Below are 26,577 nucleotides of genomic sequence, written 5' to 3'. Positions count from 1 at the left end.
TTACAAATCCTCTTATGTCCCCCTAAGCATGAAATCCCAATCACTACAGCTTGCCTCTTCTCCTCTCTTCCCTTCTTAGCCACAGGACCAAACTCTATGTCAGTGACCTGACCACTGTGGCTTATGCCTGGTAGGCCATCCTTCTCAACAGTATCCAAAATGTTTTACTTGATATTGAGCAGAACAGCCACAGGGGTGACCCTGCACTGACTGCCTGTTCCTTTTCCCTCTCCTAACTACTACCTTCCTCCAGCCTCCTAGGTTTGACAGTGTCCTTGTAACTCCTATCACTTCCTCTGCCACCCTAATGATCTGGAGTTCATCTAACTCATTTTGTAAGGAGCTGCAGTTGGATGCTCTTCTTGCAAATTAAATCGTCAAGGATGCTGTTGGCTTTCCCAACAATCCATATCCTACAAGTGGAGCATATCACTGCCTAGGCTGTCATTTCTACTATCTTTGAAAAAGAAAAAAATTTTAGAAAAGCCTGTACTTACCTTGCTTCAACCCTTGCACCTTCTCCTCAGCCTCTGCTCCTCTAAGCCTCTTGAGCCAAAGCCTCAAAATGCCACTCCTACCCTGAGCCATTCACACATTGGTCACTCTGCTTGAGCTTCCCCTCTTTTTATTGGATGGAACTAATTAGCCAAAGGAGAGATTCAAAAGAACACTGCTGCCAATTTATCTGCTTGGATCCTTCTTGCTCTGCCCCTCATTCATAGTTTGTTCTGACAGTTGCTAATGGCAATCAGACATCTGAAATCCCTGTAGGTGCGAATTATGGGGATTTTACTGAATACTGTGTCAGAGTATATAGATAGATATGTTTCTGGGAGATAAATTGGGAAAGGCTTGTTAGAGTAGGTCACATACAAACACTTTAAAACAGATCTTATTTGAAATACTGGAGCTCTGATAATGCTAGAATATCGGGGCCTCACAGCTTTTGCAAGAGCTTTGAAGACTGCTCAAGAGATTTCACTAATGGATTGTTGTTTACAAAAGGCAACAGATAAAAGAGCATGGCTGTCTGGAAGAGAGCTTGCTGTTCTAAGGGGGATCATGTGGTTTTGCAAGCAGAGAAATTCAAACAGGCTTTCTCTCAGAGAGAGAGAGAGAGATACACACACACAATCACACACACACACACACACACACACACACACACACACACACACACACACACACACACACAGATCACTTGAACTTACAGCCAGCAAAAAGTAGCTGGGACAGGACAATCTGGCAGGCTTATGGAAAGCCCATTTGTAACACAGCCTGGTCAAAGCCCTTGTGGTTCATGCAAGAGGACTGGCTGTCTAATGTTTCACTTGGAATAAGCGAAACAAAAAGGAACTCTGTGGTGACCTGAAAGAAAGAGGTTATCATCTGGAGAACCCTGAAAGGGGCAAGTTTTGTCAGCAAGACACTGGAGTGGCTGATGAAAGTAGATCAGTTGTGGATGTTCGGGACCAACAAATCTCTCTCGGAAAATCGACAAGACCTTCCTGAGCAGTAACCATTTACCTTTCAAGCACCAAAGCCTGGTGAACTTTATCAATGTTAAATTCTGTGCACAGTATAAGAATTGCCTGCAACCAGTGAATTTGGAGGAATGAGAAGTGAGATTGGACTGTGAACCAAAGAACTTTTCTGAACTTACACATGCACATTACATACACATGCGCTTAGAATTAGAAGGGAGTCAAGTTAGGTTAAGTAAGTCAATAGAGATAAGTTAAAGTTTGATTCTGTATACATGTTTAAAGATAATTAAAAGCAACATTTGTTTAAGTAACCATTTGTCTTGGTGAATATCTATTGCTGCTGAGTTTTGGGATCCTCTGGGCTTGTAACAATACCATATTATATGGGTGTAAAAGTAAACCCCACTGCCTATTTTGTCCCCAGCTGCCTGGCCATCCGAGCTCCCGATACGCTCATCACTGTTTCTCAGCCATGCCTCAGCCGCCTGCCCATCCAAGCTTCCAACGCCCAGGCCGCCCTCCCGTCAAGCTCATGACTGCGGCCACAGTCTTGCCTAGTTATAGGCTGCCCTCCCATCTGAGCTCCTGATGCTCCGACCGCAGAATCTCACCTAGATCCCAGCCGCCCACTCATTGGAGCTCCTGATTCCCAGACCTTGGACTCTCACCTAGGACCCAGTCGCCCACCCAACAGACCTCCCTTTGCCTCGAACGTGGACTTACCATTAGGGCCTGGCTGCCCACCCATCCGAGCTCCCAATGCCCCGCACTCTGACTTCCACCTGGTCCCGGTCACTCGCCCATCTGACATCCCCGCAACCCAAGCGCTGACTTACCACCTGGTCCTGATCGCAATCAAAAGTTGTGTGCATGTAAGAGCCGACCCCCTAAATTTTACTGTAAAAAGTGATGCACAATATTCGACTATTACACGAGTACATTATGTGTACCTTCTGATTATTGAAACTAATACAAATTAGCAGTTTAAAAATTACATGCATGAATAAATAACATTACGTGCACATATTTAATATTTATATAAATGTTTTGTTATAACTCTAATGTGCATGCAAGAATAAAAACGTGTATGTAATATTTCTTCATGTTTTGCAGCACTCCACCATCTGAAGTTGATGGTATATGGCAAGTTTGATCCCCCTCGACCTTGAACCCGATCCAGGACCAATTCTCTCGCTCAGTGTAAAAAAAAACTTGCCAGCACATCTTTTAAACGCTACCCCTCTCGCCTTAGTTTCTGATATGATTATCCTGACTACTGTACTTATGCCTTTCTTAAACGGAGTTTGGATCATAGGATGCCAGCGTCCACCCGAGGAGCCGCAGTGACGGACACCGCGTCGTCGACACGGAGCCTCCAGCAGGTGGCGCGCGGCAGCGGTCGGCATCTTCTCGACTCGTGGCCTTGCTGCTGTGACATCATCCAGAGCGACCGGAAATGTGGTATCGGTCTGTTGCGTGTAAGATCGCATGTTGCCCCAAGTCTCGGAGCAATTCCCTATGCAACCGTAGAACTGCCCGGCTCCGGTATCCCCATCTTTCGGTCAGCGCGCACCGGTTGTGACGGGCGTTGCCACGTGCTGGCCGGACCGTCGGGGTGAAGTGTGGAATCGGGCCGAGAACAGCTCGCGCGGAGATGCCCAAAGTCAAGAAGGAGAAGAAGTCGCGAAGGCTCCGGGAGGTCGTGGGTCCTGGTGAGATCCTCTGGGGGGAGGCCGGCTCGGGTCAGCCCAGCGCCTGCCTACTGATGCGTTTCAGAAACTAGCCTCTTTCAGGTGGCCAAAATACCCAGAATGCCATTGTCTGGAGGCCACCTGAAAGTGGCTGCTGCGGCGTGGAGGAGCATTCACAACCCCCCTCTGGCAGTTATAATCTCCGCATCTGAGCAGTCCCCCAAGGGACTGACAGCCCCCCTCCCCCGCTGCCCCTGCCCTAACATCCCGCGCTGACAGGAGCAGGAGTGTGCTCAGTGGTGCCTCTCCTGCAGCTGCCCCTTTCAGGTGGACAACGCAGCGCTTTCAGGGCTGCCACCTGAAAGACCATTCCACAGGGCTGTATCCTCTTCTGCAGGCGCATTCTTGGCGGAGAATGCACCTGAAAGCGACTACTACCTGCTGGAGGATCTCAGCGGGACTAGTCGTGATGGTCACTGTTTAAGGACAAAAGCCTTCATCAGGACTGAGAATGTGATAGGGATATGGCCAAATAATAAGGTCAGGGGCCAGTTGGGGATTGGTGAACCAGGTGCCACACCAAGGGGGAGAGAAGCAACAAACAGATGAGGTGCAGTTGGGTGGTGCGGAGACAGAGAAGCAAAGGCTGCAAGGTTGGTGTAGTGATCAGTGCAACACTGTTACAGTGCCAGCGAATGGGACCGGGTTTTGAATCCCGTGCTGTCTGTAAGGGATTTGTATGTTCTCCCTGTGACTGTGGGTTTTCCCCAAGGGCTCTGGTTTCCTCCCACCATTCACAAAAGTACCGGGTGTGTAGATTAATGGGGTGTAAATTGGGCGGCACAGACTCACAGGCCGAAATGGCCTGTTACCGTGCAGTATGTGTAAATTAACAAAGATAATAGTTGTGATATAAAGAGAAATCATATGAAACCAGAAGGGGAATACAATGGTGGAAATATTAGAGGTTCTTTCCATCCTTGGCTTTCTCTACTGCCAGAGCAAGGCCCAACAAGAACAAGACCTTGTATTCCACCCATATAGTCTACACCCCAGTGGTTTGAATTTTCCATCTCCTCTTTCAAGCCACTTTATTTTCCCTTCCCATGTTTGTAACTTTCCCACCCAATGCTCCGCCCATAATCATCTCCTTCCTCTTTGGTTCTATCCCAGTGGTTCACAACCGTTTCCTCCCACTCACATAAGATGTCTTTGGTGTGTAGTTAGTAAATGATTACTCCTGGTGAGTGGAATAAAAAGGTTGAGAACCTCTGTTTTATCCTCTTCCACCTGCATTTCCCTTACTGGATTCTTCCCCCCTTTTTCTCATTTCTTCCCTCTCCCTTGTTCTCATTTCTTCCCCCCTTCCATCTAGTCTCAGATTACATCACTATAGGCACTTCTTATCAGATTCCAGCACTGGCACCCTTTGTCTTCACTTATTAACTCACTATTTTTTCCCCACCATTCCTTCATCCTCTCTCTCTTCTTTTGGAACCTCCGTCATCCTCACTCCTCCCTAGCTCATTAATTCCCGACTGGCTTGTCCAGCCTCTCCCTCTCAGTCTTCATTATACTAATTATCTCCCCTCTGCACTCTCAGAATTGATGAAGGGTTTTGGCCCATAGCCCTGACAATTTTTTCTTCCTCTGATTTTGCTTAACCTACTGACTCCTTCCAGTAGGTTGTGTCCTGGTGTAAAACTGTTGTTCCTCTCCAGTCACTTGATGGTCATGTCCCAGTTGCCAGGCTATACCACATTCCAAAAACTTTGTGCAATGTGGTGCTAATATTTACAAAGACGTGCAAGTGTCCCTCAACAAGCACATAATTTCACCTTTATCATGGAAGCTTCTTGGTTTTTGTGACCATTCACAAATAAACTTCTGGGGAAAAGCACACACCTAATTATTCTCCATTTCAGGGCAATTTTATTTTTGTGAAATAAACCGATATATCTATTGAGATGCAATTAACTCTGTATCCATCCCTTCACCATTACATCACTTGGTGATTTAGCAACTGCAGCTTATGGAAGGAATGTCTCTTTGGCTTGGCTTCGCGGACGAAGATTTATGGAGGGGTAAATGTCCACGTCAGCTGCAGGCTCGTTTGTGGCTGACAAGTCCGATGCGGGACAGGCAGACACGGTTGCAGGGGAAAATTGGTTGGTTGGGGTTGGGTGTTGGGTTTTTCCTCCTTTGTCTTTTGTCAGTGAGGTGAGCTCTGCGGGCTTCTTCAAAGGAGGTTGCTGCCCGCCGAACTGTGGGGCGCCAAGATGCACTGTTTGAGGCGATATCAGCCCACTGGCGGTGGTCAATGTGGCAGACACCAAGAGATTTCTTTAGGCAATCCTTGCACCTCTTCTTTGGTGCACCTCTGACACGATGGCCAGTGGAGAGCTCGCCATATAACATGATCTTGGGAAGGCGATGGTACTCCATTCTGGAGACGTGACCTACCCAGCGCAGTTGGATCTTCAACAGCGTGGATTCGATGCTGTCGGCCTCTGCCATCTCGAGTACTTCGATGTTAGGGATGAAGTCGCTCCAATGAATGTTGAGGATGGAGCGGAGAGAATGCTGGTGGAAGCGTTCTAGGAGCCGTAGGTGATGCCGGTAGAGGACCCATGATTCGGAGCCGAACAGGAGTGTGGGTATGACAACGGCTCTGTATACGCTTATCTTTGTGAGGTTTTTCAGTTGGTTGTTTTTCCAGACTCTTTTGTGTAGTCTTCCAAAGGCGCTATTTGCCTTGGCGAGTCTGTTGTCTATCTCGTTGTCGATCCTTGCATCCGATGAAATGGTGCAGTCGAGATAGGTAAACTGGTTGACCGTTTTGAGTTTTGTGTGCCCGATGGAGATGTGGGGGGGGGCTGGTAGTCATCGTGGGGAATGTATCAAGTAAATCAGTTTTCTCATTCTTTCTTTGGCCCCCTTGCACAGCATATTTGGCAGGAATTTGGATGTCATTTGTTTGCAGAAGCAAAGGATTAACCATGAGGGGCTGCAGACTCTTGGGAAGTGGAGGACTGGAGCAGGGCACAAGAGGACAAAAGATCATGCCCTGTCTGAGAAGGAGAAGCAGAGGAGATGACCCACAGGGACTATGACCATAGTGACAGATTTGTGAGGGGACTCTGCGGCTGAGGGACCAATGCATGCAGTGGGCTGCTGGCGACTTGAGGCAAGGAACCTGTGGACTGGTGGAGACTGCTGTTGGGAGACTCAAGCTGGCCTGCAGACTGCTGGAGACTGGCACGAACTGGCTGGAGGGTTACCAGGTATCAGAACTGGGAGCTGAGGGTGCTGAAGGGTTCCTGACTGTTGGAGGCTCAGGTGGCCAATGATCTTGACTGGATTCTGTGTGGCTTCAGGGGTTGCAGAAGCGCTGGAGGTGTATCTACGTACACTTGGGGACTGTCTTTTGTTTCTCTCTGACTGTAAGAACTGTAAGAGGTGCTTAAGCAACTCCTGCCAGTGGTGAATCTGTCTGCCTTGCAACAGGCAAAAAAGAAATTTCATGTAATATGGCACTGTTTTATTACTATGATAATCAATTGAATCTTGAAATACTAGAATCTGTTGAACACACAGAATGGGTACCTGTTGTTTTTTTTTTAATCATAAACTAGTATGAAACCAGTCAGGTCAGGGTATGATGATGTGGAAATGTACTGTAATCCCAAACTGGAAAATACGGTGTGCTAACACTCAAGAAGAATATAGTGAGCAAAATGGTTGATTTTGATTTGCTTTCAGCTCTTTTGTACCAGTTATTACCAGAGGGAGGACCAGTTAACATGTACTTTTCAATTAATTCTGAAATTCTGCCTATTAACTCAACCCCAGTGGGAAGCATGGTCTCTCAGTTTCAACCATATCAACCCATTTCGAAATCTTGTATTTGAATAAAATAGTGCTTAGTTAATCATTTTTGTTTTCTCCAATAAATATCATCCCAACCTGCTCAATTTTCTATGCCCATCCTATTATCATTTGAACCATCTCTATACTGTCTGCAGTCCAATTATATTCTTTCTGAAATATGGAGAGTAAAGTATTCCAGTAGTGGTCTCAACAACATTCTGCCAAGTTGCATCAAAACTATCTTACTTCATAACACGTGAACATTTAGCTTTTGTTATCACTTGGTATGATTGCATGTCAGTTTTGTGTTTCGTGTTTGAGGATCCACAGATCTAATTGTACACAATTAGATCATTTGCTTTTCATGCTCCCTTCCAAAGTTGATTTTTGCAAAGCAAACCACACTCAACCTTTCTGTAAGATCTTACAGGTTCATTGTTCTCCCCACAACTTGGTTTCATCAGCAAATTTGGTCACATCTTATTCCCTTCACCTAGGTCATTAATGTAAATTGTAATTATGCGAGGCCTAGTATGGGTCCCTCTGACAGCACATTTACTTCTTCAATCCAATCTGAAAATGGCCCGTTACTTCCAACTCTTAACCCTCCTTATCCATGCCACCCTCTTGTGCAGAAACCTTTTGGGTTACGCCTTATTGAATGTATTTTGAAATCTAAATGCACTAAATATACTCTTGCTGTCTCTATCTATTCTGTTATAGCATCAAACTAGTATAAATTTGTCAAATATAATTCTATTTTATAAAAGTATGCATGCTTCATGACATCTTTAAATAGCCTGCTACTGTCTTCTTTATATTGGATTCATAATTGATTCCAGTATAATCCAGTGACGGGTGTTAGGTTAATTTCTAAATTCTTGCAGTACTTGCAAGATTTACCTGCATCCTAGCTTTTGTGTTTCATGTTCCATGATACACAGGCAGGATAGTTAGTGTAGCAGTTAGCACAGTTATTATTGCACCAACGATCCAGATTCAAATCTGCCATTGTCTGTAAGGAGTTTGTCTGAGCACTCCAGGTGCTCCAGTTTTCTCCCAAGTTCCAAAATAGGTTAATTGGTTACACAGGTGTATTTGGGTGGTACGTATGGCCTGTTTCTGCACTCTCTCTTGGCTGAATAGTGGTGTTGTGTTCTTTGTTTTTTCACTTCCTTGGAACTTTCCACAATCTAGCACTTCATTCTGTTAAGATTGCAAAATTGAGAATGTTATTACTTTTCCATATTTGTAACTTCAGTTTTGATCCTGTTTTACTTAGGTATTATGTTCAACACTGGAATTGGCCAGCACATATTGAAGAATCCATTAATTGTGAATAGCATCATTGATAAGGTAGCAGAAGAAAATATGCCATGCTATTGTGCTTTACCTGCATTTCATTTAACTTTTTTTTCAGTGTCTCACATCCAAAGTGAATAAAATCGATTATTCGAGACTGAAAACTTAGTGAGCATTTCTCCTTTGAGAAACAAATGACTGATGTTCAGAGGAAAGACTGTTCAATTTTTTTGTTATCCATTAAATTTTGGCATATTTTAACCTGCTGTGCTCTTCATCTGCCTATCTTCTCCATTAAATTTTGGCATATTTTAACCTGCTGTGCTCTTCATCTGCCTATCTTCTCCACAAAAGAAAATTGAAGTGACATCGTATCTCCATTTCCATATCAGAAATTCTGACATTTGGGAACCTTTGTCTTTGTAAATAATTGCATTTTTGTTCTGAAGAATTTTGGTGTTCTGGGGTGCTCCACCATGTCTGGGCAACCTATTTAATCTTGGTTATATAGAAGAATTTTTACCATTGCATTTCTATAGTACAGTACAACTCCCGATTATCTGAAATGGTCGGGTCCGGGCCTATGTCGAATAAACAATTTTTTCAGAAAACTGGTCATTTAAAAAAAAAACTGCCCAGTGGCAACAGCAAATCACTTGTACAGGTACACGATCCTTTATCCAGACACCTAAAATCTGGAAAGCTCCAAAATCCAGCAAATGGGGACCGGCGGTTGGGGGAGGCGGCCGAGGGACCGGCAGTCGGGGGAGGCGGCCGAGGGACCGGCAGTCGGGGGAGGCGGCCGAGGGACCGGCAGTCGGGGGAGGCGGCCGAGGGACCGGCAGTCGGGGGAGGCGGCCGAGGGACCGGCAGTCGGGGGAGGCGGCCGAGGGACCGGCAGTCGGGGGAGGCGGCCGAGGGACCGGCAGTCGGGGGAGGCGGCCGAGGGACCGGCAGTCGGGGGAGGCGGCCGAGGGACCGGCAGTCGGGGGAGGCGGCCGAGGGACCGGCAGTCGGGGGAGGCGGCCGAGGGACCGGCAGTCGGGGGAGGCGGCCGAGGGACCGGCAGTCGGGGGAGGCGGCCGAGGGACCGGCAGTCGGGGGAGGCGGCCGAGGGACCGGCAGTCGGGGGAGGCGGCCGAGGGACCGGCAGTCGGGGGAGGCGGCCGAGGGACCGGCAGTCGGGGGAGGCGGCCGAGGGACCGGCAGTCGGGGGAGGCGGCCGAGGGACCGGCAGTCGGGGGAGGCGGCCGAGGGACCGGCAGTCGGGGGAGGCGGCCGAGGGACCGGCAGTCGGGGGAGGCGGCCGAGGGACCGGCAGTCGGGGGAGGCGGCCGAGGGACCGGCAGTCGGGGGAGGCGGCCGAGGGACCGGCAGTCGGGGGAGGCGGCCGAGGGACCGGCTGTCGGGGGAGGTGTTAGGGTGGCCAAGGGACCAGAGGTCAGGTGAGGCGGGTGAGGGACGGGCGGTCGGGGGAGGCGGCCGAGGGACCGGCGGTCGGGGGAGGTGGCCGAGGGTCCGGCGGTCGGGGGAGACGGCTGAGGGTCCGGCGGTCAGGGGGAGGCGGGCGAGGGACCGGTGGTCGGGGGAGACAGCCGAGGGACCGGCGGTCGGGGGAGACAGCTGTTGGAGGAGACTGCCTGGTGACTGGAAGGGGGTGGGGGTGGATAGGCAGCACAATTCAGGTGGGCTTTCCAAAATCCTGAAAAATCCAAAATTCAGAACACACTGTCCCCCAAGGGTTCTGGATAAAGGATCGTGTACCTGTATCAATGTTTAAATGACAACAAACAACAAGGGAAGGCTTTTTAAGCATGAAAATAATGTTTAATTCTCACAAAAAAATGCTGGCCACAACTATGCCCCTGATCATTGAGACCTCCCAACTGCCACCGATCCCCCGACACATCCCCACCGCTGCCGCTGATCCTCAAGGTGGCTTCCCAGGCTTATGGAATTCTTACTGACAAGTCGATGGGCTCCTGACCCCGATGGCAAAGTTCTGACTCTTCTCCTAGGCCTATGGGACACGCACACTGAAGCTGAAGGGAGGATTGTGCCGGGGAGAGGAGGGAAGCGAAAGGGAGATGGTCCCAGGAGGTCACTCTCCTTGTTGACGCTGGAACAAGGGATTCTTCCAACTGCTTGCAGCTGTGAGACTGTGGCATGTGTTTGAAAGGCAGAGTTAGAGAGAAAAGTCAATAGAGGAAGGTAAAGAAGAAATAGAAAGAGAGTTTCCTGAAACTAGGACAATCGAAATTCTAATTTCAAGCCAGGTGAATTTTTTTCAACCTGTGAGGTCATTTAGGCTCCGTAAAAAATATTTTAGATAAATTAAGATTTCTGATTTGTTTTGGAGTTGGATATCCTCATTTATCCAAATTTTTTTTAAAAAGTGGATACATGAAGATTTTGGAGAATCTGATTTCAGATCATCGGAGATGTACTGTATATGCACATTACAAAATTGCATTTTAAAATAATCGTTTGTTTCTTCAAGGCTGCTATTAGACCAACAGATGTTGTACTGGAAGTTGGCCCAGGTACAGGTAACATGACTGTGAAGATTCTGGAAAAGGCAAAAAAGGTATGGAAATACATTGTCTGACTGGCTTAATGCAACCTAGATTGTATACCTAAAATGGATGAGAGGGGGGGGTGGGGGGGTGGTTTGGGAGGAAAGGGGGGGGGGGAGAAAAAGTCACTGTATATGTGTGAAAAAGAAATAGTGTATATCATGGCTAATGTGATTTATGGTGTGAAAAATAAAAAATTAACAAAAAAAAATACAAATTTCAAGCAAGCATTCTTTTACATATTTAATTATTTCTGTAAACTTGTTTGTTTTCACTGTACAATATTCCTGGATATTCTGATTATGACATTTCTAAGAGAGGCCTGAAACTGGAGCACAGCATCAACTGCTGTGCCTCCTAAGCCTTGTTGATTATTCTGATCTTACAACAATATTGTTTTTGAAAGGTTGAAGTTGTTAGATAATCCATTACTGGAGATGGTCATTACCTGGCACATGCCTGCCTGGGTTTGCTAAACAATGTGTTGCCTTGCGAGGAATTACAAGTAAAACTCAAAGCTACTGTTATCAATGAATAGTACCTTTCTTGGGTAGTAGGGCTCGGGACATTGCCCTGAGGAATTTGTATGATGACATAATGGACTATACGAATTGGGTTTGATGTAATCTTTTTCCATTGCTGAGTATGTGACTAACCAGTGGGGAATTTTCTCCAATTTCCATTCAGCACAGTTTTCCTTGGGCTCTGGATTCCTTCCTGGCTCAAGTGCTATCCTGATGTCCAGAAATGTTTTTTATGCCCTCTAGAATTTCTGTATTGTTTCTTAACACTGTCATTTTCCCTAAACACAAGTCAGCAAATAATATTAAACAGCATGATTGGCATCGCGGTTAGCGCAGTGCCTTTACAGCACCAGTGATTGTGAGACCAGGGTTCGAATCCCATGCTGTCTGAAGGAGTTGTTGTCTGCGTGGGTTCCCTACCATCGTTCGAAACGTGCCTTGGGTGTAGGTTCATAGGCTGTAAATTGGGTGGCGTGGGCCGAAATGGCCTGTTACTGTGTTGTATGTCTAAATATTTTTAAAATTAAATTTAAATCGCATTTCCAGGTCACTGAAATGAAGCTTTTGAGATTTGCTGATGATGTTCAGTGGATTCCAGCATATTATTATAAAGATGATGAATTTGGTTTCTGTGTTCACAATAGGTAATTGCTTGTGAACTTGATAGCAGACTTGTTGCTGAACTACAGAAAAGAGTTCAAGGAACGTAAGTAATAATATTTTTGTATTGCATAAATATCAATGATTTCCTCTGATAGATAAAATCATATGCTAAAAAACATTTAGCATTTAGCTTTGTCAACTTTTCTACTAAAAATATTGCATAATACTTTTGTGTCATTTGCTTCAGACCTGTTGCAAATAAACTTCAAATAATGATTGGAGATGTGCTGAAGACAAACTTGCCATTCTTCGATGCATGCGTAGCAAATTTACCATTTCAGGTAATTCATTATTTTTAAAATATAAATAGAGTCTCACTTTTATTACGGTTCAGATTAATGCTGTGGTTAAGTACTGATTTGATTCCTACATTGCCTGGTATGAGCAAAAATTGCAATGCCCCTGATTAAGTGAGAATGGTATTGCAATACATTTCATTGAATAACTTACTGTAAGACAAATAGGACTTGCATTGTGGTGTAGATAACTTACACTAACCATTGCTTAGAATTTCCTTACTGTATAACCTTCCATTTTTCTTGGTTCCATGTACCTATTGTAGTTCGCGTCGAAGGAACCAAAAACCTATTGATCCAAACCAAGGCTTTTATGAACTAAAAGACTGGAGCATACCACAAGTAGGTCGACCAGTCCAGAATGACCTGGTCTGGCTAGGAGCAATCCTTTAAGACCTGCCAGTAGGTCTGGCTACACTCTCAGCCAATCACAGTCATCCTACACTACCATCTGTACATACGTACATATACATTGGTGATAGAATCTGTACTATTACACCTATCTAATAGTCTCTTTTGGTAGAAAAAGGGGGAAATGTCTAGATTATTTGTGGGAAAGTGTGATTCACGAGGCTTTGTTCTGTAAACACTTTTGTTGGCTCTATCAATGATGTATTTAGGGCTAGAGAAGGAAGAAATCAGATATGCAGACAATGAAGTTGGTTTAGTAATGCAAGGAGTAAAGAATAGCAAGTTGGTTATTATTAGAAAATGCTCAAAAGAATTTTAAAAATTGAAAAGTTGAGGCTATTTTTTATCACCAGGGAATGTTATAGGGTAATTTGATAGATTTAAGTGACAAGAAAGTAGTTTCAGACCATTGCTGTGATTTGGGAGGATTGAGAATGCAGGTACAAAAATACTGTAATCAATAGAAGAGTTTAAATTGAAGAGAATAAACCTTTATAGAAACACAAAAACTGCAGAAACTGGAATCTTGAGCAAACAACAGATTGCTGGAAGAACTCAGGTCAGACAACATTCATAGATAGAAGTGGTCAGTCAACATTTTGGGTCTGGATCTTTTATCGAGATTAAAGGGATAAAGGGTATATAAAAGGGGTGAAGAAGCTGGTGAGGGGACCAGAGGTGATAGGACAGAAGGTGTGAGAGGTGGAGAGATGGATATAGAGACAATGGATATCCAAGAACAAACATGTCAATGTAGGAATGACTGGGACATTAAAACAATTGGCTACAGGAAACTCAAATTTAGACCAACAGTGTGTAGATGTTCAGAGTAGTGGTTACCCAATCTATGCCCTCACCAATGTAGAAGAAACCTCACCAAGTACACTGTATACAATAGATTAGGTTGCTCTATGTCCATGTAAAGCTCTTCTTCACCTGGAAGGTCTGTTTGGCCCTGGATGAAGGCGGAGGAGGAGTTGTGGACAAGTTTTGCATTTTCTACGGTTACAGCAGGAAGTGCCTAAGTCGGTGGAAAGGTAGGTGGGGAGGGAAGAGTGTCTGAGGGTGTTTCAGAGAAACCTATCCCTGTGAGAGACAGATAGGGATGGAGATGGAAGAATGTGTCTGGTTGTGGGATTGGGTTGAAGTTGGTGGAAATGTCAGATGATAATGTGATGAATGCGAAGGCAAGTGGGGTAGAAAGTGAGGTCCAGTGGGACTCTGTCCTTGTTCAACCTGGGGAAGGGGGATAAAGGGGAAAGTATGAGAAATACAGGAGATATGGGTGTGGGCTTTATCAATGACAATAAGGGGGAGTTTATGTTTATTAAATAAAAGGTATTTTGGATATTCCAGAGATCAAAGCCTCATCCTGGGAACTGATGCTATAGAGGAATGGGATGGTGTCTTTACCAGGGGTAGGATGGGAAAAGGTGTAATCCAGGTAACTGAAAGTCTCTGGGTTTGTAATAAATGTCCATGGATTGTTTTTTCCCTTAGCTGGAGACAGGGTTCAAGGAAGGAGAGACAAGTGTCAGAAACAGTCCAAGTATACTTAAAGAAGTTGGCAGTCTTTAAGTTGGTGACATTGTTTGTGAAACAATTAATCTTTGTTGGTGATGTTTAGTGAATGAAGCAGAGACTATGCCAACATTTAGTGGAGGGTCAAAACTATCATGGATTGTTGGGGTTGAGTAGCACAATTGTACTTAAAAATTATATGATAAAATTGCTTGAAGATTTACTCCACCATTTTGTTTGCTCTTGTTAGGTTACTCACCTCAAGCAAGGTCTTGTATTTCTAAAACAACTTCCTAATTAGGAAAATATACAGCAGCAACTATTTTGCAAACTGTTTCATTTCAATATTGCACTGTGAAATATTAATCAAAAAATATTTTTGTTTGGGTAATTGGTATATTTTTAAGAAGGGGCATTCAGCAGTTATTTTACAGCAAATTTGTTAATTTGATTTATTTTCATGTTTACAGATCTCATCTCCATTTGTTTTTAAACTACTGCTGCACAGACCATTCTTCAGGTGTGTTTTTTATATTATGAAATGAATATAAAAATAGTGGGATATTAATGTGAGAAGGAAAATCGGACAAAACCTCAAAGTGAAAACCAAAGCCTGCAATGTTGGAAATCTGAAATAAAAACACAAAATGTTGGAAATATTCTGGTCAAGCCATATATTTAGGAAAAGAAACCAGTTAATATTTCAGGTTAAAAACCCTTTATTAGAATTGGGAAGGAAACATGGAGGGGGTGGGAGGGGAAACAAGCTGAGACAGTATCATAGATAAAGAAATTTGGTTGTTTGTAGTTGAAGAATTGAATATCAAGTCCAGAAGTCTTCAATGCATCCAGTCAGATGGTAAGGTGCTATTCCTGAAGCTTGCATTAGGCCTCTTTGTAACAGTATAGGCATCCACTAAATGAGAGTTCAGAATGGGATGCAGATCTGGCCTACCCCAGGAACCTTCATAAAGCGGTACCCCATTCTGCACTTGGTTTTTCCATTGCTGGCTTCTACCCTTAAATTCTCATTTCTACAATGGCCTCCATAATGTTTGGGATAAAGACTTTTTTTCCTTTATTTGCCCCTGTGCTCCACAGTTTTACATTTGTATTCAAACAATTCACATGTAATTAAAATGCACATTACAGAGTTTATTCAAGGTTATTTGTATACATCTTGGTTTGACCATGTAGAAATTACATTACTTTTTAAACATGGTTCCCTCATTTCAGGGCACCATAATGTTTAGGACATTTGTCTTTACAGGTGTTTGGGATTACTCGGGTATGTTTAATTGTTTCATTGGGCAGGTATGCTCGCTTCCAAACTTTTGGTCACCTTTGGAGTCTCGTTGCCATTTTTCAACATGAGGACCAGAATTGTGTAATGAAAGTCAAAGAAGCCATTATGAGGTTAAGAAACAAGAATAAAACAGTAAGAGACATTGTCCAATCCTTAGGATTACCAAAATCAACAGTTTGGAACATCATTAAGAAGAAAGAACATACTGGTGAGCTCAGTAATCACAAAAGGACTGATATTCCAAGGAAGATTCAACTACTGATGTCAGAAGAATTCTCATCATAAAGAAAGAAAAATCCCTAAATGTATGTCTGAAACACTCTTCAGGAGGCACATGTGGAGATGTCAATAATTACTGCCCGCAGAAGACTTCATCAACGGAAATACAGAGGCTATGCTGCAGGAGGCAAACCACTAGTTCGCCACAGAAAGGACAGCCAGATTACAGTTTGCCAAGAAGTACTTAAGAGCCTGCAGAATTCTGGAAGAAGGTCTTGTGGACAGATGAGACCAAGATTAACCTGTATCAGAGTGATGTCAAGATCAAAGTGTGGAGGTATAAAGATCATAGCATACCACATTTGCCATGGTTTGCCTCTTGCAGTGTGGCCTCTGTATTTCTGTTCATGAAGTCTTCTGCAGACAGTAGTCATTGACGTATCCACACCTCCCTCCTGATGAGTGTTTCTGATCTGTTGGACACGTGACGGGATTTTTCGTCATTATGATGGGAATCCTTCTGTCATCAGCAGTGGAGTCTTCCTTGGAACACCAGTCCCTTTGCAATTACTAAGCTCACCAGAACACTCTCTCTTCTTAATGATGTTTCAAACTGTTGGATTTGGTCATCCTAAGATTTGTATGATGTCTCTTACTCTTTTATTCTTGTTTTTCAGCCCAATAATGACTTCTTGGACTTTCATTGGCACAACTCTGGTCTTCATGTTGAAAAATGACAACTACAAAATTGTAGAAACAAGCCTAGCTCTCTTACCCTTGCACCAATGAAATAATTACTGTAAAAATACCAGAGTACTCACAAACACCTATGAAGCCAAATGTCCAAAGCATTATGGGGCCCTGAAACGAGGGGACTAAGTATAAAAAGTGCTGTAATTTCTACATGGTCAAACCAAAATGTAACCTTGAATAAACTCTGGAATGTCCACTTTAATTGTTTCATTACAAATTTAAAACCACAAATAAAGGAAAAAACAAGTGTCTTTGCCCCAAACATGGAGAGCATTGTATATCCTGTCCAGAATCCACAAGCAGGACTACCCTGGCAGACCCATTGTTTTGGTCTGCTCTTGCCAAACCTATTCCATTCTATATTGACTCTATCCTTTCTCCTCTTATCCAGTCCTTTCAAACAACAGTTACATCTGTCACTTTGACATACTAATTCCCTGATCTCAATAGATACATCTGTACTAACAATCCTTTTATTGGTCCTACATCAGGTTAGCCTGAGGATCTACTGCTTCCCTTTCGAGTAAAGGCGCAACCCACCCTCCACAAACCCTCTCATTTACTTTACCAACTTGGTTTCTCCAGCTTGTGATTGCACCTGGCTAAACTTGTTTTCCTAATGAACAATTTCAACTCCACTCATTTTCTCCAGATCAAAAATGTAGCTAAGGGCACTTACACTTACAAGATACACCTCATTTTTTGTGGGATTTGTGGAACAATCTTTCTTTCAGTTCTACTTTGACCCACTTGCACAGCTCTTTTTCCAGTACATTAGTACTGCCTCCTACATTCATCCCATTTTGTGACTTAGGTTACTGATTTCCACCCTGCCCTCACCTTCATGTAGTCAATCTCTGATTCTTCCTTTTCTGGGTCTTTCTATTTCCAGCTCAGGACTTAAGATAGCTACTCAGCGTCCATTATAAGCTTGACTCCCACAGTCTTTGTCTCAACTACTCTGTCTAACCTGGACTCCAATAAGGACTTAATTCCATTCTCCCAGTTCTATCTCCATTATATTTGTTCCAATAATTAAATGTTTTGCACAGGTGTCTCTGAAATGTCTTTGATTTTCCTAAATCACATCTTTCCCTCTGCCATTCGTTAATAAAGCCATTGACTATACCTTGTTCATTTGCTTGCATTTGAATTCTTCACCCTATGCCCAGTTTGAGTTATCAGTTTGTGGCCTCTAGAATGTTTCAAAGAGACTCAATGCAGTCTAATGAACAGCAGCTCATCTTTGTCTGGGCCATTTTACAGCTTTCTGTTTTTAATATTGAATTCCACAACTTTGGATGACTCGATTTCTTCATCTGGATCAGTCATTCATCTGTTACATATGTTTGGGTTTTTTGGCATTTTTTTTACTTCTGGTAGTTGAGGATATGCTCAGCCTGACCTGCCAGGCATCCCTGCTGTGCATTTTGCAACTCCTATATTCTTTTTCTCCTTCCCAATGCTGATGATGGGTCTTCAACCCAGACCCGAGACTTTAACTCTGTTTCTCCTCCTGCAGTTGATCTAACCTACTGAGTACTTCCAGCATATTTTGTTTCTAATTTGAACAAAACTTATCTGCGCATAGGATAATAATTATAGCAACTTGTCTTGAGAAATTGTTGAAGCAGGTATTGTAAAAACACAATTCAATTGTAGAAAAGTTTGTGAAGGTTGAAAAATGACAATACCCTTTACTCCATTTCTCCTGGACCCCTCCACCCCACAATCCTATTAATGAAGGTATACTACATTTAATTTTTTTAATGTCTAATTTCCTATGTTCTCTTGTATTAAGCAGAAGGTAGTATTACACACATTGAAGATGTAACCATGACTTTTTATTTACATACCTTGTCTCAATTGATGCATTTACAGATGTGCAGTGTTAATGTTCCAACGTGAGTTTGCTCTTCGACTTGTGGCAAAGCCAGGAGATAAACTATACTGCAGGCTCTCAATCAACACACAACTTTTGGCACGTGTGGATCACCTGATGAAGGTTGCAATCAGAATCCTTGCACTCAAGTGTTTTAAGTTATCTGAATTCTTGAGATATTGCCTACATGGTGCTTTATAATCACAAAGACATGGGGGATGTAGTTTACTCGAATTAATTTTTGCTAACCCTTTGCTAAAAGTAGGTAGTATTAATTCCACTATACTGTTATTCTCTTCAAAGTTTTTGTTTTTAGGAAGAACAAAACAATCAATATTTGAAGCAATAAAATAATGTTTTCACAAAACCTTTTTGGCAAAGCATTTTATACTCTCAAACTTTGTGGAATGAACATTTATCTCAATTCCTTACTCTCTGCCCTTAAATTGTTGGCCTTTTGATAATGATTCCTGATCCAGAGGACATGAATAGCCTTTTCCTTGATAGTTTGTAAAAAAACTTGGATTTTTTACATATTATTATTTGGGTAGTCCTCTTAATTGCAGAAATCTAGGATTCACTTGGCATTTTTGCCTCTGAATCAGTCACAAGATCTATTGAATGGTTCAAATATTCCTTTTATTGTCACATACAATACAACTCCAATTATCCAAAATGTTTGGGACCTAGCCTATGTCGAATAAAACTTTTTTTTTCAGAGAACTGGTCATTTTTTAAAAAAGTGTTTAAACAACAACAAACAAGAAGGAAGGCTTTTTAAGCATTAAAATAATGTTAATTATCACCAAAAACAACGCTGGCCACTGCCGACCACTGACACCTCTACACTGGGGCCCTGCTGTTGCCAGGAGCCCGATGTCCCACTGCTGGCAGAGGCTGCTTTTCTTGATGACACCAGGACAAGGGATTCTTCTGATTGTTTGTGGCTGGGAGACAGTGCACACAGTTTGAGAGGTAGAGTTGAAGAGAAAAGTCAAAAGGGGTGAGTAAAAAAGAAATGAAAAGAGGGAGGGGAGGGAGTTACCTTAAACGAGGACAATCATTCTAATTTCATGTCAGTGAATTTTTTTTTTCAACCTGTGATGATAGTTCAGCTCCAGGGGAAAAAGAATTCAGATAAATGAAGATCTCTGATTTTTTTTTTCAGATATCCTCATTTATCTGAAATTCTTTTTAAAAATTGGATAAATGAGGATTTTGGGGAAGCCGATTTTAGATCATCGGAGTTTACTGTAATAATACATGATATCATTCAACTTTTGTCTGCCTTACGGCAAAGAGTAGCCATGAACATTGCCCGTAACAATAGGAAAAGGGAAGCAAAGGGTGTCCCTTCACAGTCACTGAGTGTTCATGGATTCGCCTCCATAAGTATAAATCCATATTAATACTTCAGTGCATTACCAAAGGATATTAGAAAAGTGCTGCATCTATGTGATTCTTCTGGAAAGGATGTTAAATGGGAGCCTTGTAGCTATAGATGAAAATCAACAGTACTGTCAGCTGATGCGATTGCCCAAGCAATTCTTTACTGCATTCAGTGCGTACCTAATACAGTATGCCAAGTCTTGAACTTGGTGAGAAAATTTTGAAATCTGCTTCCCTTCTATTATCCATCCATTCCCATATTTCTTTGTAGACTGTTCAATTCATATTTTAAGATGGCAGCTTGTTCAACATCTGACTGGATATCTTCAATGAATTTGGTAAAATGTATCTTGGTATTATCAGATGAGTAGAAGCATAAAAAGACAAATGTACAAATCTATAAACTTGTAATATAAGACTATATTTCTTTCTGTAGGTTGGAAAAAATAACTTCAGGCCACCTCCTAAAGTTGAATCAAGTGTGGTTAGAATAGAACCAAGGAATCCACCTCCACCGGTGAACTTCCAGGTTAAGTTATATTTATATATTTTACAATCTACTAGAAGTACTTTCTGCACATGTTGGTTATTTCTTAAAATGCATCAAATCTAAGAGGATCTCATTTGCCCAACTGGTCCTGAAATCAAATGGCACAGACACTAATGTTGGCAAGCCATTCAGTGTTGTCATCAAATGATGGGGGGGTAGGACCAAACAAGCCATCCCACTGTTAAAGGTTTTTGACAGGCAGAAAAGGCGTGTTATGTTTAGCCAGTCATCAAGATTTTCATTATTCCTGAATTCCAATCAGAAATTGTAATTATGAAAATATATAGTGGATATGAAACATTTAAATTAAATTCAACTAAAAATGCTTGAAAACAATTTTTCAAAAATTTGACCTCATTTTCCCATTTAGATGAATAAGATCATAAAGCCTACACACATCATGGAGAGTTCAACAGCAGAAAGGGACAATATCTGGCCATCAGGATGTATGGCGCAAATTGACGTTGGCCCTCCTGTTGGGAAAGCAACGTGTATTTTACCGAAAATAACCCAATGTTGCAAGCACACATCAAATGAAAATTATTCAATACCACTATTAAATAGCAAACCCATATTTACTGTCAATTTTAGTGAAGGAAAAATGGCAGACCAAAGGACTCTTGTGATCTGTATGATCATTTTTTTCCCACCATGATTGAAGTCTATCTCTCCAGTAGGTTTTTATTTGCTTTCTAGAGATTCATTTGCTTTCTGTTTCCAGTTCTGATCCGTCCCTTGCCACAATTTAATACGAGTACTGCTTCAGAAAATACAAGTTGAACTTGAAGCAACTGTAAATTTTGCAGTTTAGAGATCTGGAATTTACCTGAAGTTCTTGTGAAAACCTTGTCTCTGCAACTGAAGGTTTAATTGTAGAACTACTTCCTGGTTTCTCAGAGACTTATGTCCAGTTAATGTCACATGTGGTCTTTAGTTTTCCTTAGCCAGTTGTTGGGGACCTTGCCGTGGAGCTAAGTTATCGTCACTAATTTAATGTGCAGGTATAGGACATGTGTGCCTAATTTTGTGCCCACGTTATCATAGCGTATCTTAAATTGCTGCAGTCATTATTGGAGCACATTAATTTTCTGATGTTTACAAATAATAGTTATTTTGTACAAAATCCTAATGTTTTGGATTGCTTCCATTCTATGAAATTGTATTATAATTCAAATAAATGATAAATGGTAATTATCCTGTCAAAGTTTGTTAGTATTAGGATTATTTGAGGAATCATTATCTTTTTCTTTATACATCTTTCATTCGATACTAGGAATGGGATGGTCTGGTCAGAATAGCATTTGTGAGAAAAAATAAGACTCTCGCTGCAGCTTTTAAGTAAGTATATTAATTTTTACAATAAATTTTGGAGGGAAAAAAATTTGTAATGTTCTAACAAAAGTGATGCACAAGCAGATTTAACATGAAATTATGATTTTGTTCATAGCCTACCAACTTGAAATTACCATTAGTGTTTGTACAAGCAAAACAAAATATTCCAGTTCACTTGAAGTGTGATCCATATTCAATGGAGTAAAAAGAATGCTGGAGAAACTCAGCAGGTCAAAGATAAAGATGTATTCCATTAACTTGTGTTTCAGGTTTGACCCCTTCATCAAGGTATGGTAAAATGTCGGCAGGCGTCTGAACTTTTTTGTTCGGATGCCTGCTGACATTTTTCCATAACTTGGTGAAGGGCTCAAGCTCAAATCGCCAGTTCTGTATCTTTGCTATATAAAAGACAGTTTGACCTGCTGAGTTTCTCCAGCATTGTTTTTACTTCAACCATGGTATCTGCAGACTTTGGACTTTTACTTCCAATTCAATGAAATGTTTCAGAGTAGTTGATTCTTTAGAGATATCTGTGTTTACTTGTAGATCCAGTGCAGTTGAGCAGTTGCTGGAAAAAAATTACAGAATACACTGTTCTTTACATAATATTGTAAGTATGAGTTGTATTTTGGTTCAGTATACAATTGCCATAATCTTATTCATTGATAAATTTTATGTTCTCAGATTTTTTTTAAATCCTATGTGACCAGTGACAAAATCTCTATTGAAATTTGTCCATTCTCTGTGTTATCATCTTTGTGACGTCCATTCAATCTGTTCCACAAACCATATAAGGACAAAACCAGCCCAGTTAGTGTACATGTCCAGGAGAATCACCATTTGTATTAAAAAATATATGAAAACCTATACTGGGAATTAAAATAGTTGGTACAAATCACATTACTTTGAGGACTTTTCTGTACAAACTAATAACCAATATTTAAAATTTAAATATTGAAGCAATGCTCATTGTTTAGATTACTTTCTTTGTTGTAGGAAGTTCCAGAAAACTTTAGTATCGCTGAAAAAATTAATAGAATCCTCAAAGACACTGGTTACAATGAAAAGCGAGCTCGAGCCATGGATATAGATGACTTCTTGAGGTAAAGAGAAATTACTAAATTTAGCTTGTTTAAAAACTTGCTTGGACTTTGTTCTGTTTCTTCACACTAACATCTCTGGCCTGGTTGAGTTGCTCCCTGACCCATGGTTCACACAATTATCCAAGGTATCTGAGAAAATAAGTAAAATTTGGGCATTGATGTACTTCAAAGAACTATTTAATCATGTTGTAGAATTTGGTATTGGGAACACAATACAGGAATCATTATTTGTTGGTCTGGAAGTTCAGTGTTAACTTTTAAATGTTGTTTTGTGATTGTTACATTCAAGCTATCTGCACAATTGTATAAATTCAGTTCTAATACATTTCGTGACTATTTAGTTTCATTATAATGCAGCTTTGCCTGGTACATTTTTGAAAAAAATACATTTGTATGGAAACTGTTGAAGCAAAAGGAGGATAAACTAAAGATTTCATTCCTCTAAAGTTGTGTTTCTGTTTTCTCCTGCAGTGTGCTCCATGGTTTCAATTCACAAGGAATCCACTTCTCATGAAACATCATTCTGGAACTTGATTGTAGATTTTTAAGTTTTGTAGCTGAAATTTTGAAAGTGATGTGCAATAATTTGAGAGGTTTAACAATTCAGTTGAGAACCAATACATTTTTTTTGGACATAACCACAACTTGATACAAGTTTGCATAAAGATCCTTGGTTCTGGGAAAAAAAGTGGCAATTTTAAAATTATTGTTATATGCTTAATAGCTTTTCATGTCAAGTATGTGATGTGATGCAGCAATATCTAGTTTCAAAATTAAATACAAGTTGTGAATCCACACTTATTCCTTTTTATAAACTCAATGGATTCTTGAAATCTCTGATCCAGATTAGTTAAAATAGTCCAATAATATTTTGTAATTTTTCTAAGTGACATGAATCATACATCTGGAATGCACTGAATTTGATGGTGGGGGGGGGGGGGGGGAGGGGGGAAGGGAATAAGAACTTGATAGAAAATAGTAAGGATTTGGATAGTTGTACCTCGGCCAATAAAAACGACCTGAATTTTGTTAGGTCATTCTATGTTTTATCCTGAAGTTAAGGAAAAAGGGCTTGATGATTAATTTATCTGAAGCTAGTGTATGAGGGAACAGGTTAGTAAATCAATCAAGGCTGTAGTTCTAAAAAGGGTGATTTTTGTATATGCTTCAAAAGAGCCAAGGTAATTCTTAAAGAGATGAATATTAAGCTTCCAAATGAAATTTATTTTCCTTTGCTACAGCCCAAAATACTACAAACATTAATCAATGGATTTTCTTCATAGTGGTCAGAATATTTTTCTTCCATCACAAAAATATGAACACTGGATTTTGTTCAAGCTGTACTTTGAATTCCACAACATAGCTGTTTCATTAATCTTTTGGAAGAATTTTCATAAGACTTGTTTCCTTAAAAGGAAAATACATGCAGCTTTTTCGATAATTAAATGGTTGACTATTATAACCTCAATAAGATGTCAGCAGGGTTGAATGTGGAATTAAAGGAAGAGAAGCAGCATTGCCTCGAGGTTCAGGTACCATACAGTCAGGAGAATAAAAAAAATACATAAAGGCAAATAACAAAGATACATTGAGACTCATGGAGAATTCTATTGCTAAAATAAAGTAGGACAGAAAGCATTTTTTTCCAAATTGAGAAACTGGTATATATTGTGGAGTTAGCTTTAAGGAATAAACCTGGGCAATTGGAAGGTGCAGTAGGAGAATGTTTCAGAGGTAATGGCCTTTACCATATTTATGGAAGAGCAGCAGTTCACAACTGAGTCAAGATTGTCCTTAAGAGGCAATAAATATGATTTGCTGGGAAACAAAGGAGAGTGATAATTCTGGCCAGCTAAATCTCAGAGCTGTACTTAAAAACCTGCAAAGATGATGCAAGAATCAGCCCCTCGATAAGCTCTAGACTTGCAGGAAAATATCAATGAATTGTTCAATGCAGTAGCAATATTCTGCACATTTAACCTCTTGGTAAGGTCTAAGAACAAATAATGAATAACAACAAAGGGATCTCTGAAGGGATGAATTTAATTAAGGCTTTTTCCTTTCTGTTGTGATGCAAAATGAAGCCAATTCTGAGCTGCTTGAGGCATTTGTTAAGCTCTCATTAGACTATTACAATTAAAGGAAGGAGGGGTTGATAGTGAGGGGTTATGGATTAGAATTTTATTTAAGTGCATTTTGAGTGGCTTGTAGTATTTCCAATGATGTGCCAAAACCAGAGACCTTTATTTACAATCGATAATGTTGTCATGTTTAGTTGAGAATCGTAAAGAGGCTGAGAGAAAGAACTTGTTAATAAAACTATATCTCATTAAAAATACAAGTAAAATAACTGGGATGATTGTGAAACTAAATGCCAGTGGAATTTAGAGATAGGACTATATATCAAAATACTTGGATGTGCTGTGCAACATCTGAAGAATTTGAAAATGCAATCATCTTTCTGGCACATTTTCATGAGAAATTGATGGTTTCAGCTGATCCAGCTTGTATTAAATTTACTCTTCCCACACTGTCAACTCCTGCACAAATCCATTGCTATAATGTGTGGCAAGCCAAAAATTCAATCCTGAGTTCAAACTATTTTCTGCTTTTCTTCCTATCATGGCCTAATCTGTTCCTACAACCCCCTAATTGCCCTTGTTACCAAATCAACCAGTTGGCTTCATCAACAGCTCATCTGATGTTCCTTTTGTCTTACCCATCCCTCTTACAACTCATTTGCAATTTAAAACGAACGTGTTTTTGCTCTCTTAATTCTGATGAAATAGCTTTGTATATGATGTCATGTATGTACTTTGACAATAAATTTGAACTTTGAAACTTTGATCTGAAACATTTAACTGTGTCTCTTTCCAGAGATAAAGCCTTTTTAAAGTGCTTTTTAAACCATTGTTTTTCTGATGAAATTTAGGTACCCACCTCTGACAATGTTTACTTTAAGCCATAAAATTAACTAAGCAGGGTTTGCTCCAAAAGGAATAAAGATACACAAGAAGCAATAAGGAAAAAATATACAAACTCACTTTTCCGATCTCAGTTGAACATCAGGAATCAAACATGTTTTAACCACAAGTACTTCGTAGGACGTTCTCATAAGAAAACTAAGCAGAATAATTAATGCATTAACTATTTTTAGCAATTGTACTGTTATGGATCCTGGACAATTTCATTTTAGGGCCAGGGCCAGGACTGAACCTACGGGGGAAAGAACAGATTGTGTGCTGCTGTGAAGCTCCGAAGTAATGCTGGGAAAACTGACGGCTGCATGGGAAGCACTGAAACGGCGCTGAGAAATGACCACTGTCAGAAGTGCGAGAGCCACATGCTGGAAGCTGGTGGGCTCGTGGAGCGCACAACCACTTCTGTCAACCTCTACCAATGGGGAGAACTGAAGGATTGCACTGGACCATTTGAAGAGCCCAGCATGCTGAGTTTTGAACAGGTTGTCAGTCAGTTGGTTGGAGGACAGTCAGTCAGACTGTCATATGCTCACCCAGTAGTTACAGTGGGAGAAAGGAGACTGAGTTACTTTGTCTATGGGTACCAGCTCTGTGGTCCTGACAGCAGTTTGCTCCACTCTGATACTCTAGTACTAGCACGGTTCTGACAGCAGTTTGTGCTACTCTGATACCCAGTGTGTGTGTGTCCAACCTGAGCTTCCCCATTCCTCTTCCAAAAGGA

General features: G+C 41.4%; 1 protein-coding gene across 2 annotated transcripts; it reads left to right on the top strand.

Moving 5' to 3' along the window:
• The first annotated feature begins 2,877 nt into the window (after nt 1-2,877).
• Nucleotides 2,878-25,720, top strand: dimt1l (DIM1 dimethyladenosine transferase 1-like (S. cerevisiae)). 2 transcript variants are annotated; one of them, XM_069924485.1, is made up of 12 exons: nt 2,878-3,199; nt 8,331-8,404; nt 10,851-10,937; nt 12,095-12,156; nt 12,301-12,394; nt 14,812-14,861; nt 18,501-18,624; nt 20,327-20,419; nt 21,714-21,778; nt 22,319-22,382; nt 22,769-22,875; nt 23,347-25,720. In XM_069924485.1, the coding sequence occupies exons 1-12, from the start codon at nt 3,142-3,144 to the stop codon at nt 23,387-23,389; spliced, it is 921 nt and encodes a 306-aa protein (XP_069780586.1). In that variant the 5' UTR covers nt 2,878-3,141; the 3' UTR covers nt 23,390-25,720. The 2 variants fall into 2 exon arrangements, with proteins under 2 accessions (XP_069780586.1, XP_069780587.1); XM_069924486.1 differs by lacking the exon at nt 8,331-8,404 and having other exon boundaries at nt 2,891-3,199.
• Nucleotides 25,721-26,577: the final 857 nt, after the last annotated feature.

Source organism: Narcine bancroftii, chromosome 3, assembly GCF_036971445.1.
Source record: "Narcine bancroftii isolate sNarBan1 chromosome 3, sNarBan1.hap1, whole genome shotgun sequence".
Classification (NCBI taxonomy): Eukaryota; Metazoa; Chordata; class Chondrichthyes; order Torpediniformes; family Narcinidae; genus Narcine; species Narcine bancroftii.
Note: the sequence above shows the minus strand (reverse complement) of the source record. Positions and strands in the feature narration are given on the sequence as shown.

What these genes read in the sequence shown, in the direction of transcription:
- dimt1l (XM_069924485.1), top strand. Translation starts at nt 3,142, where the DNA reads ATGCCCAAAGTCAAGAAGGAGAAGAAGTCGCGAAGGCTCCGGGAGGTC. An exon ending in CTCCACCGGTGAACTTCCAG is followed by an intron (nt 20,420 to 21,713) that starts GTTAAGTTATAT and finishes ATTCGATACTAG; the next exon opens with GAATGGGATGGTCTGGTCAG. An exon ending in ACTCTCGCTGCAGCTTTTAA is followed by an intron (nt 21,779 to 22,318) that starts GTAAGTATATTA and finishes GTTTACTTGTAG; the next exon opens with ATCCAGTGCAGTTGAGCAGT.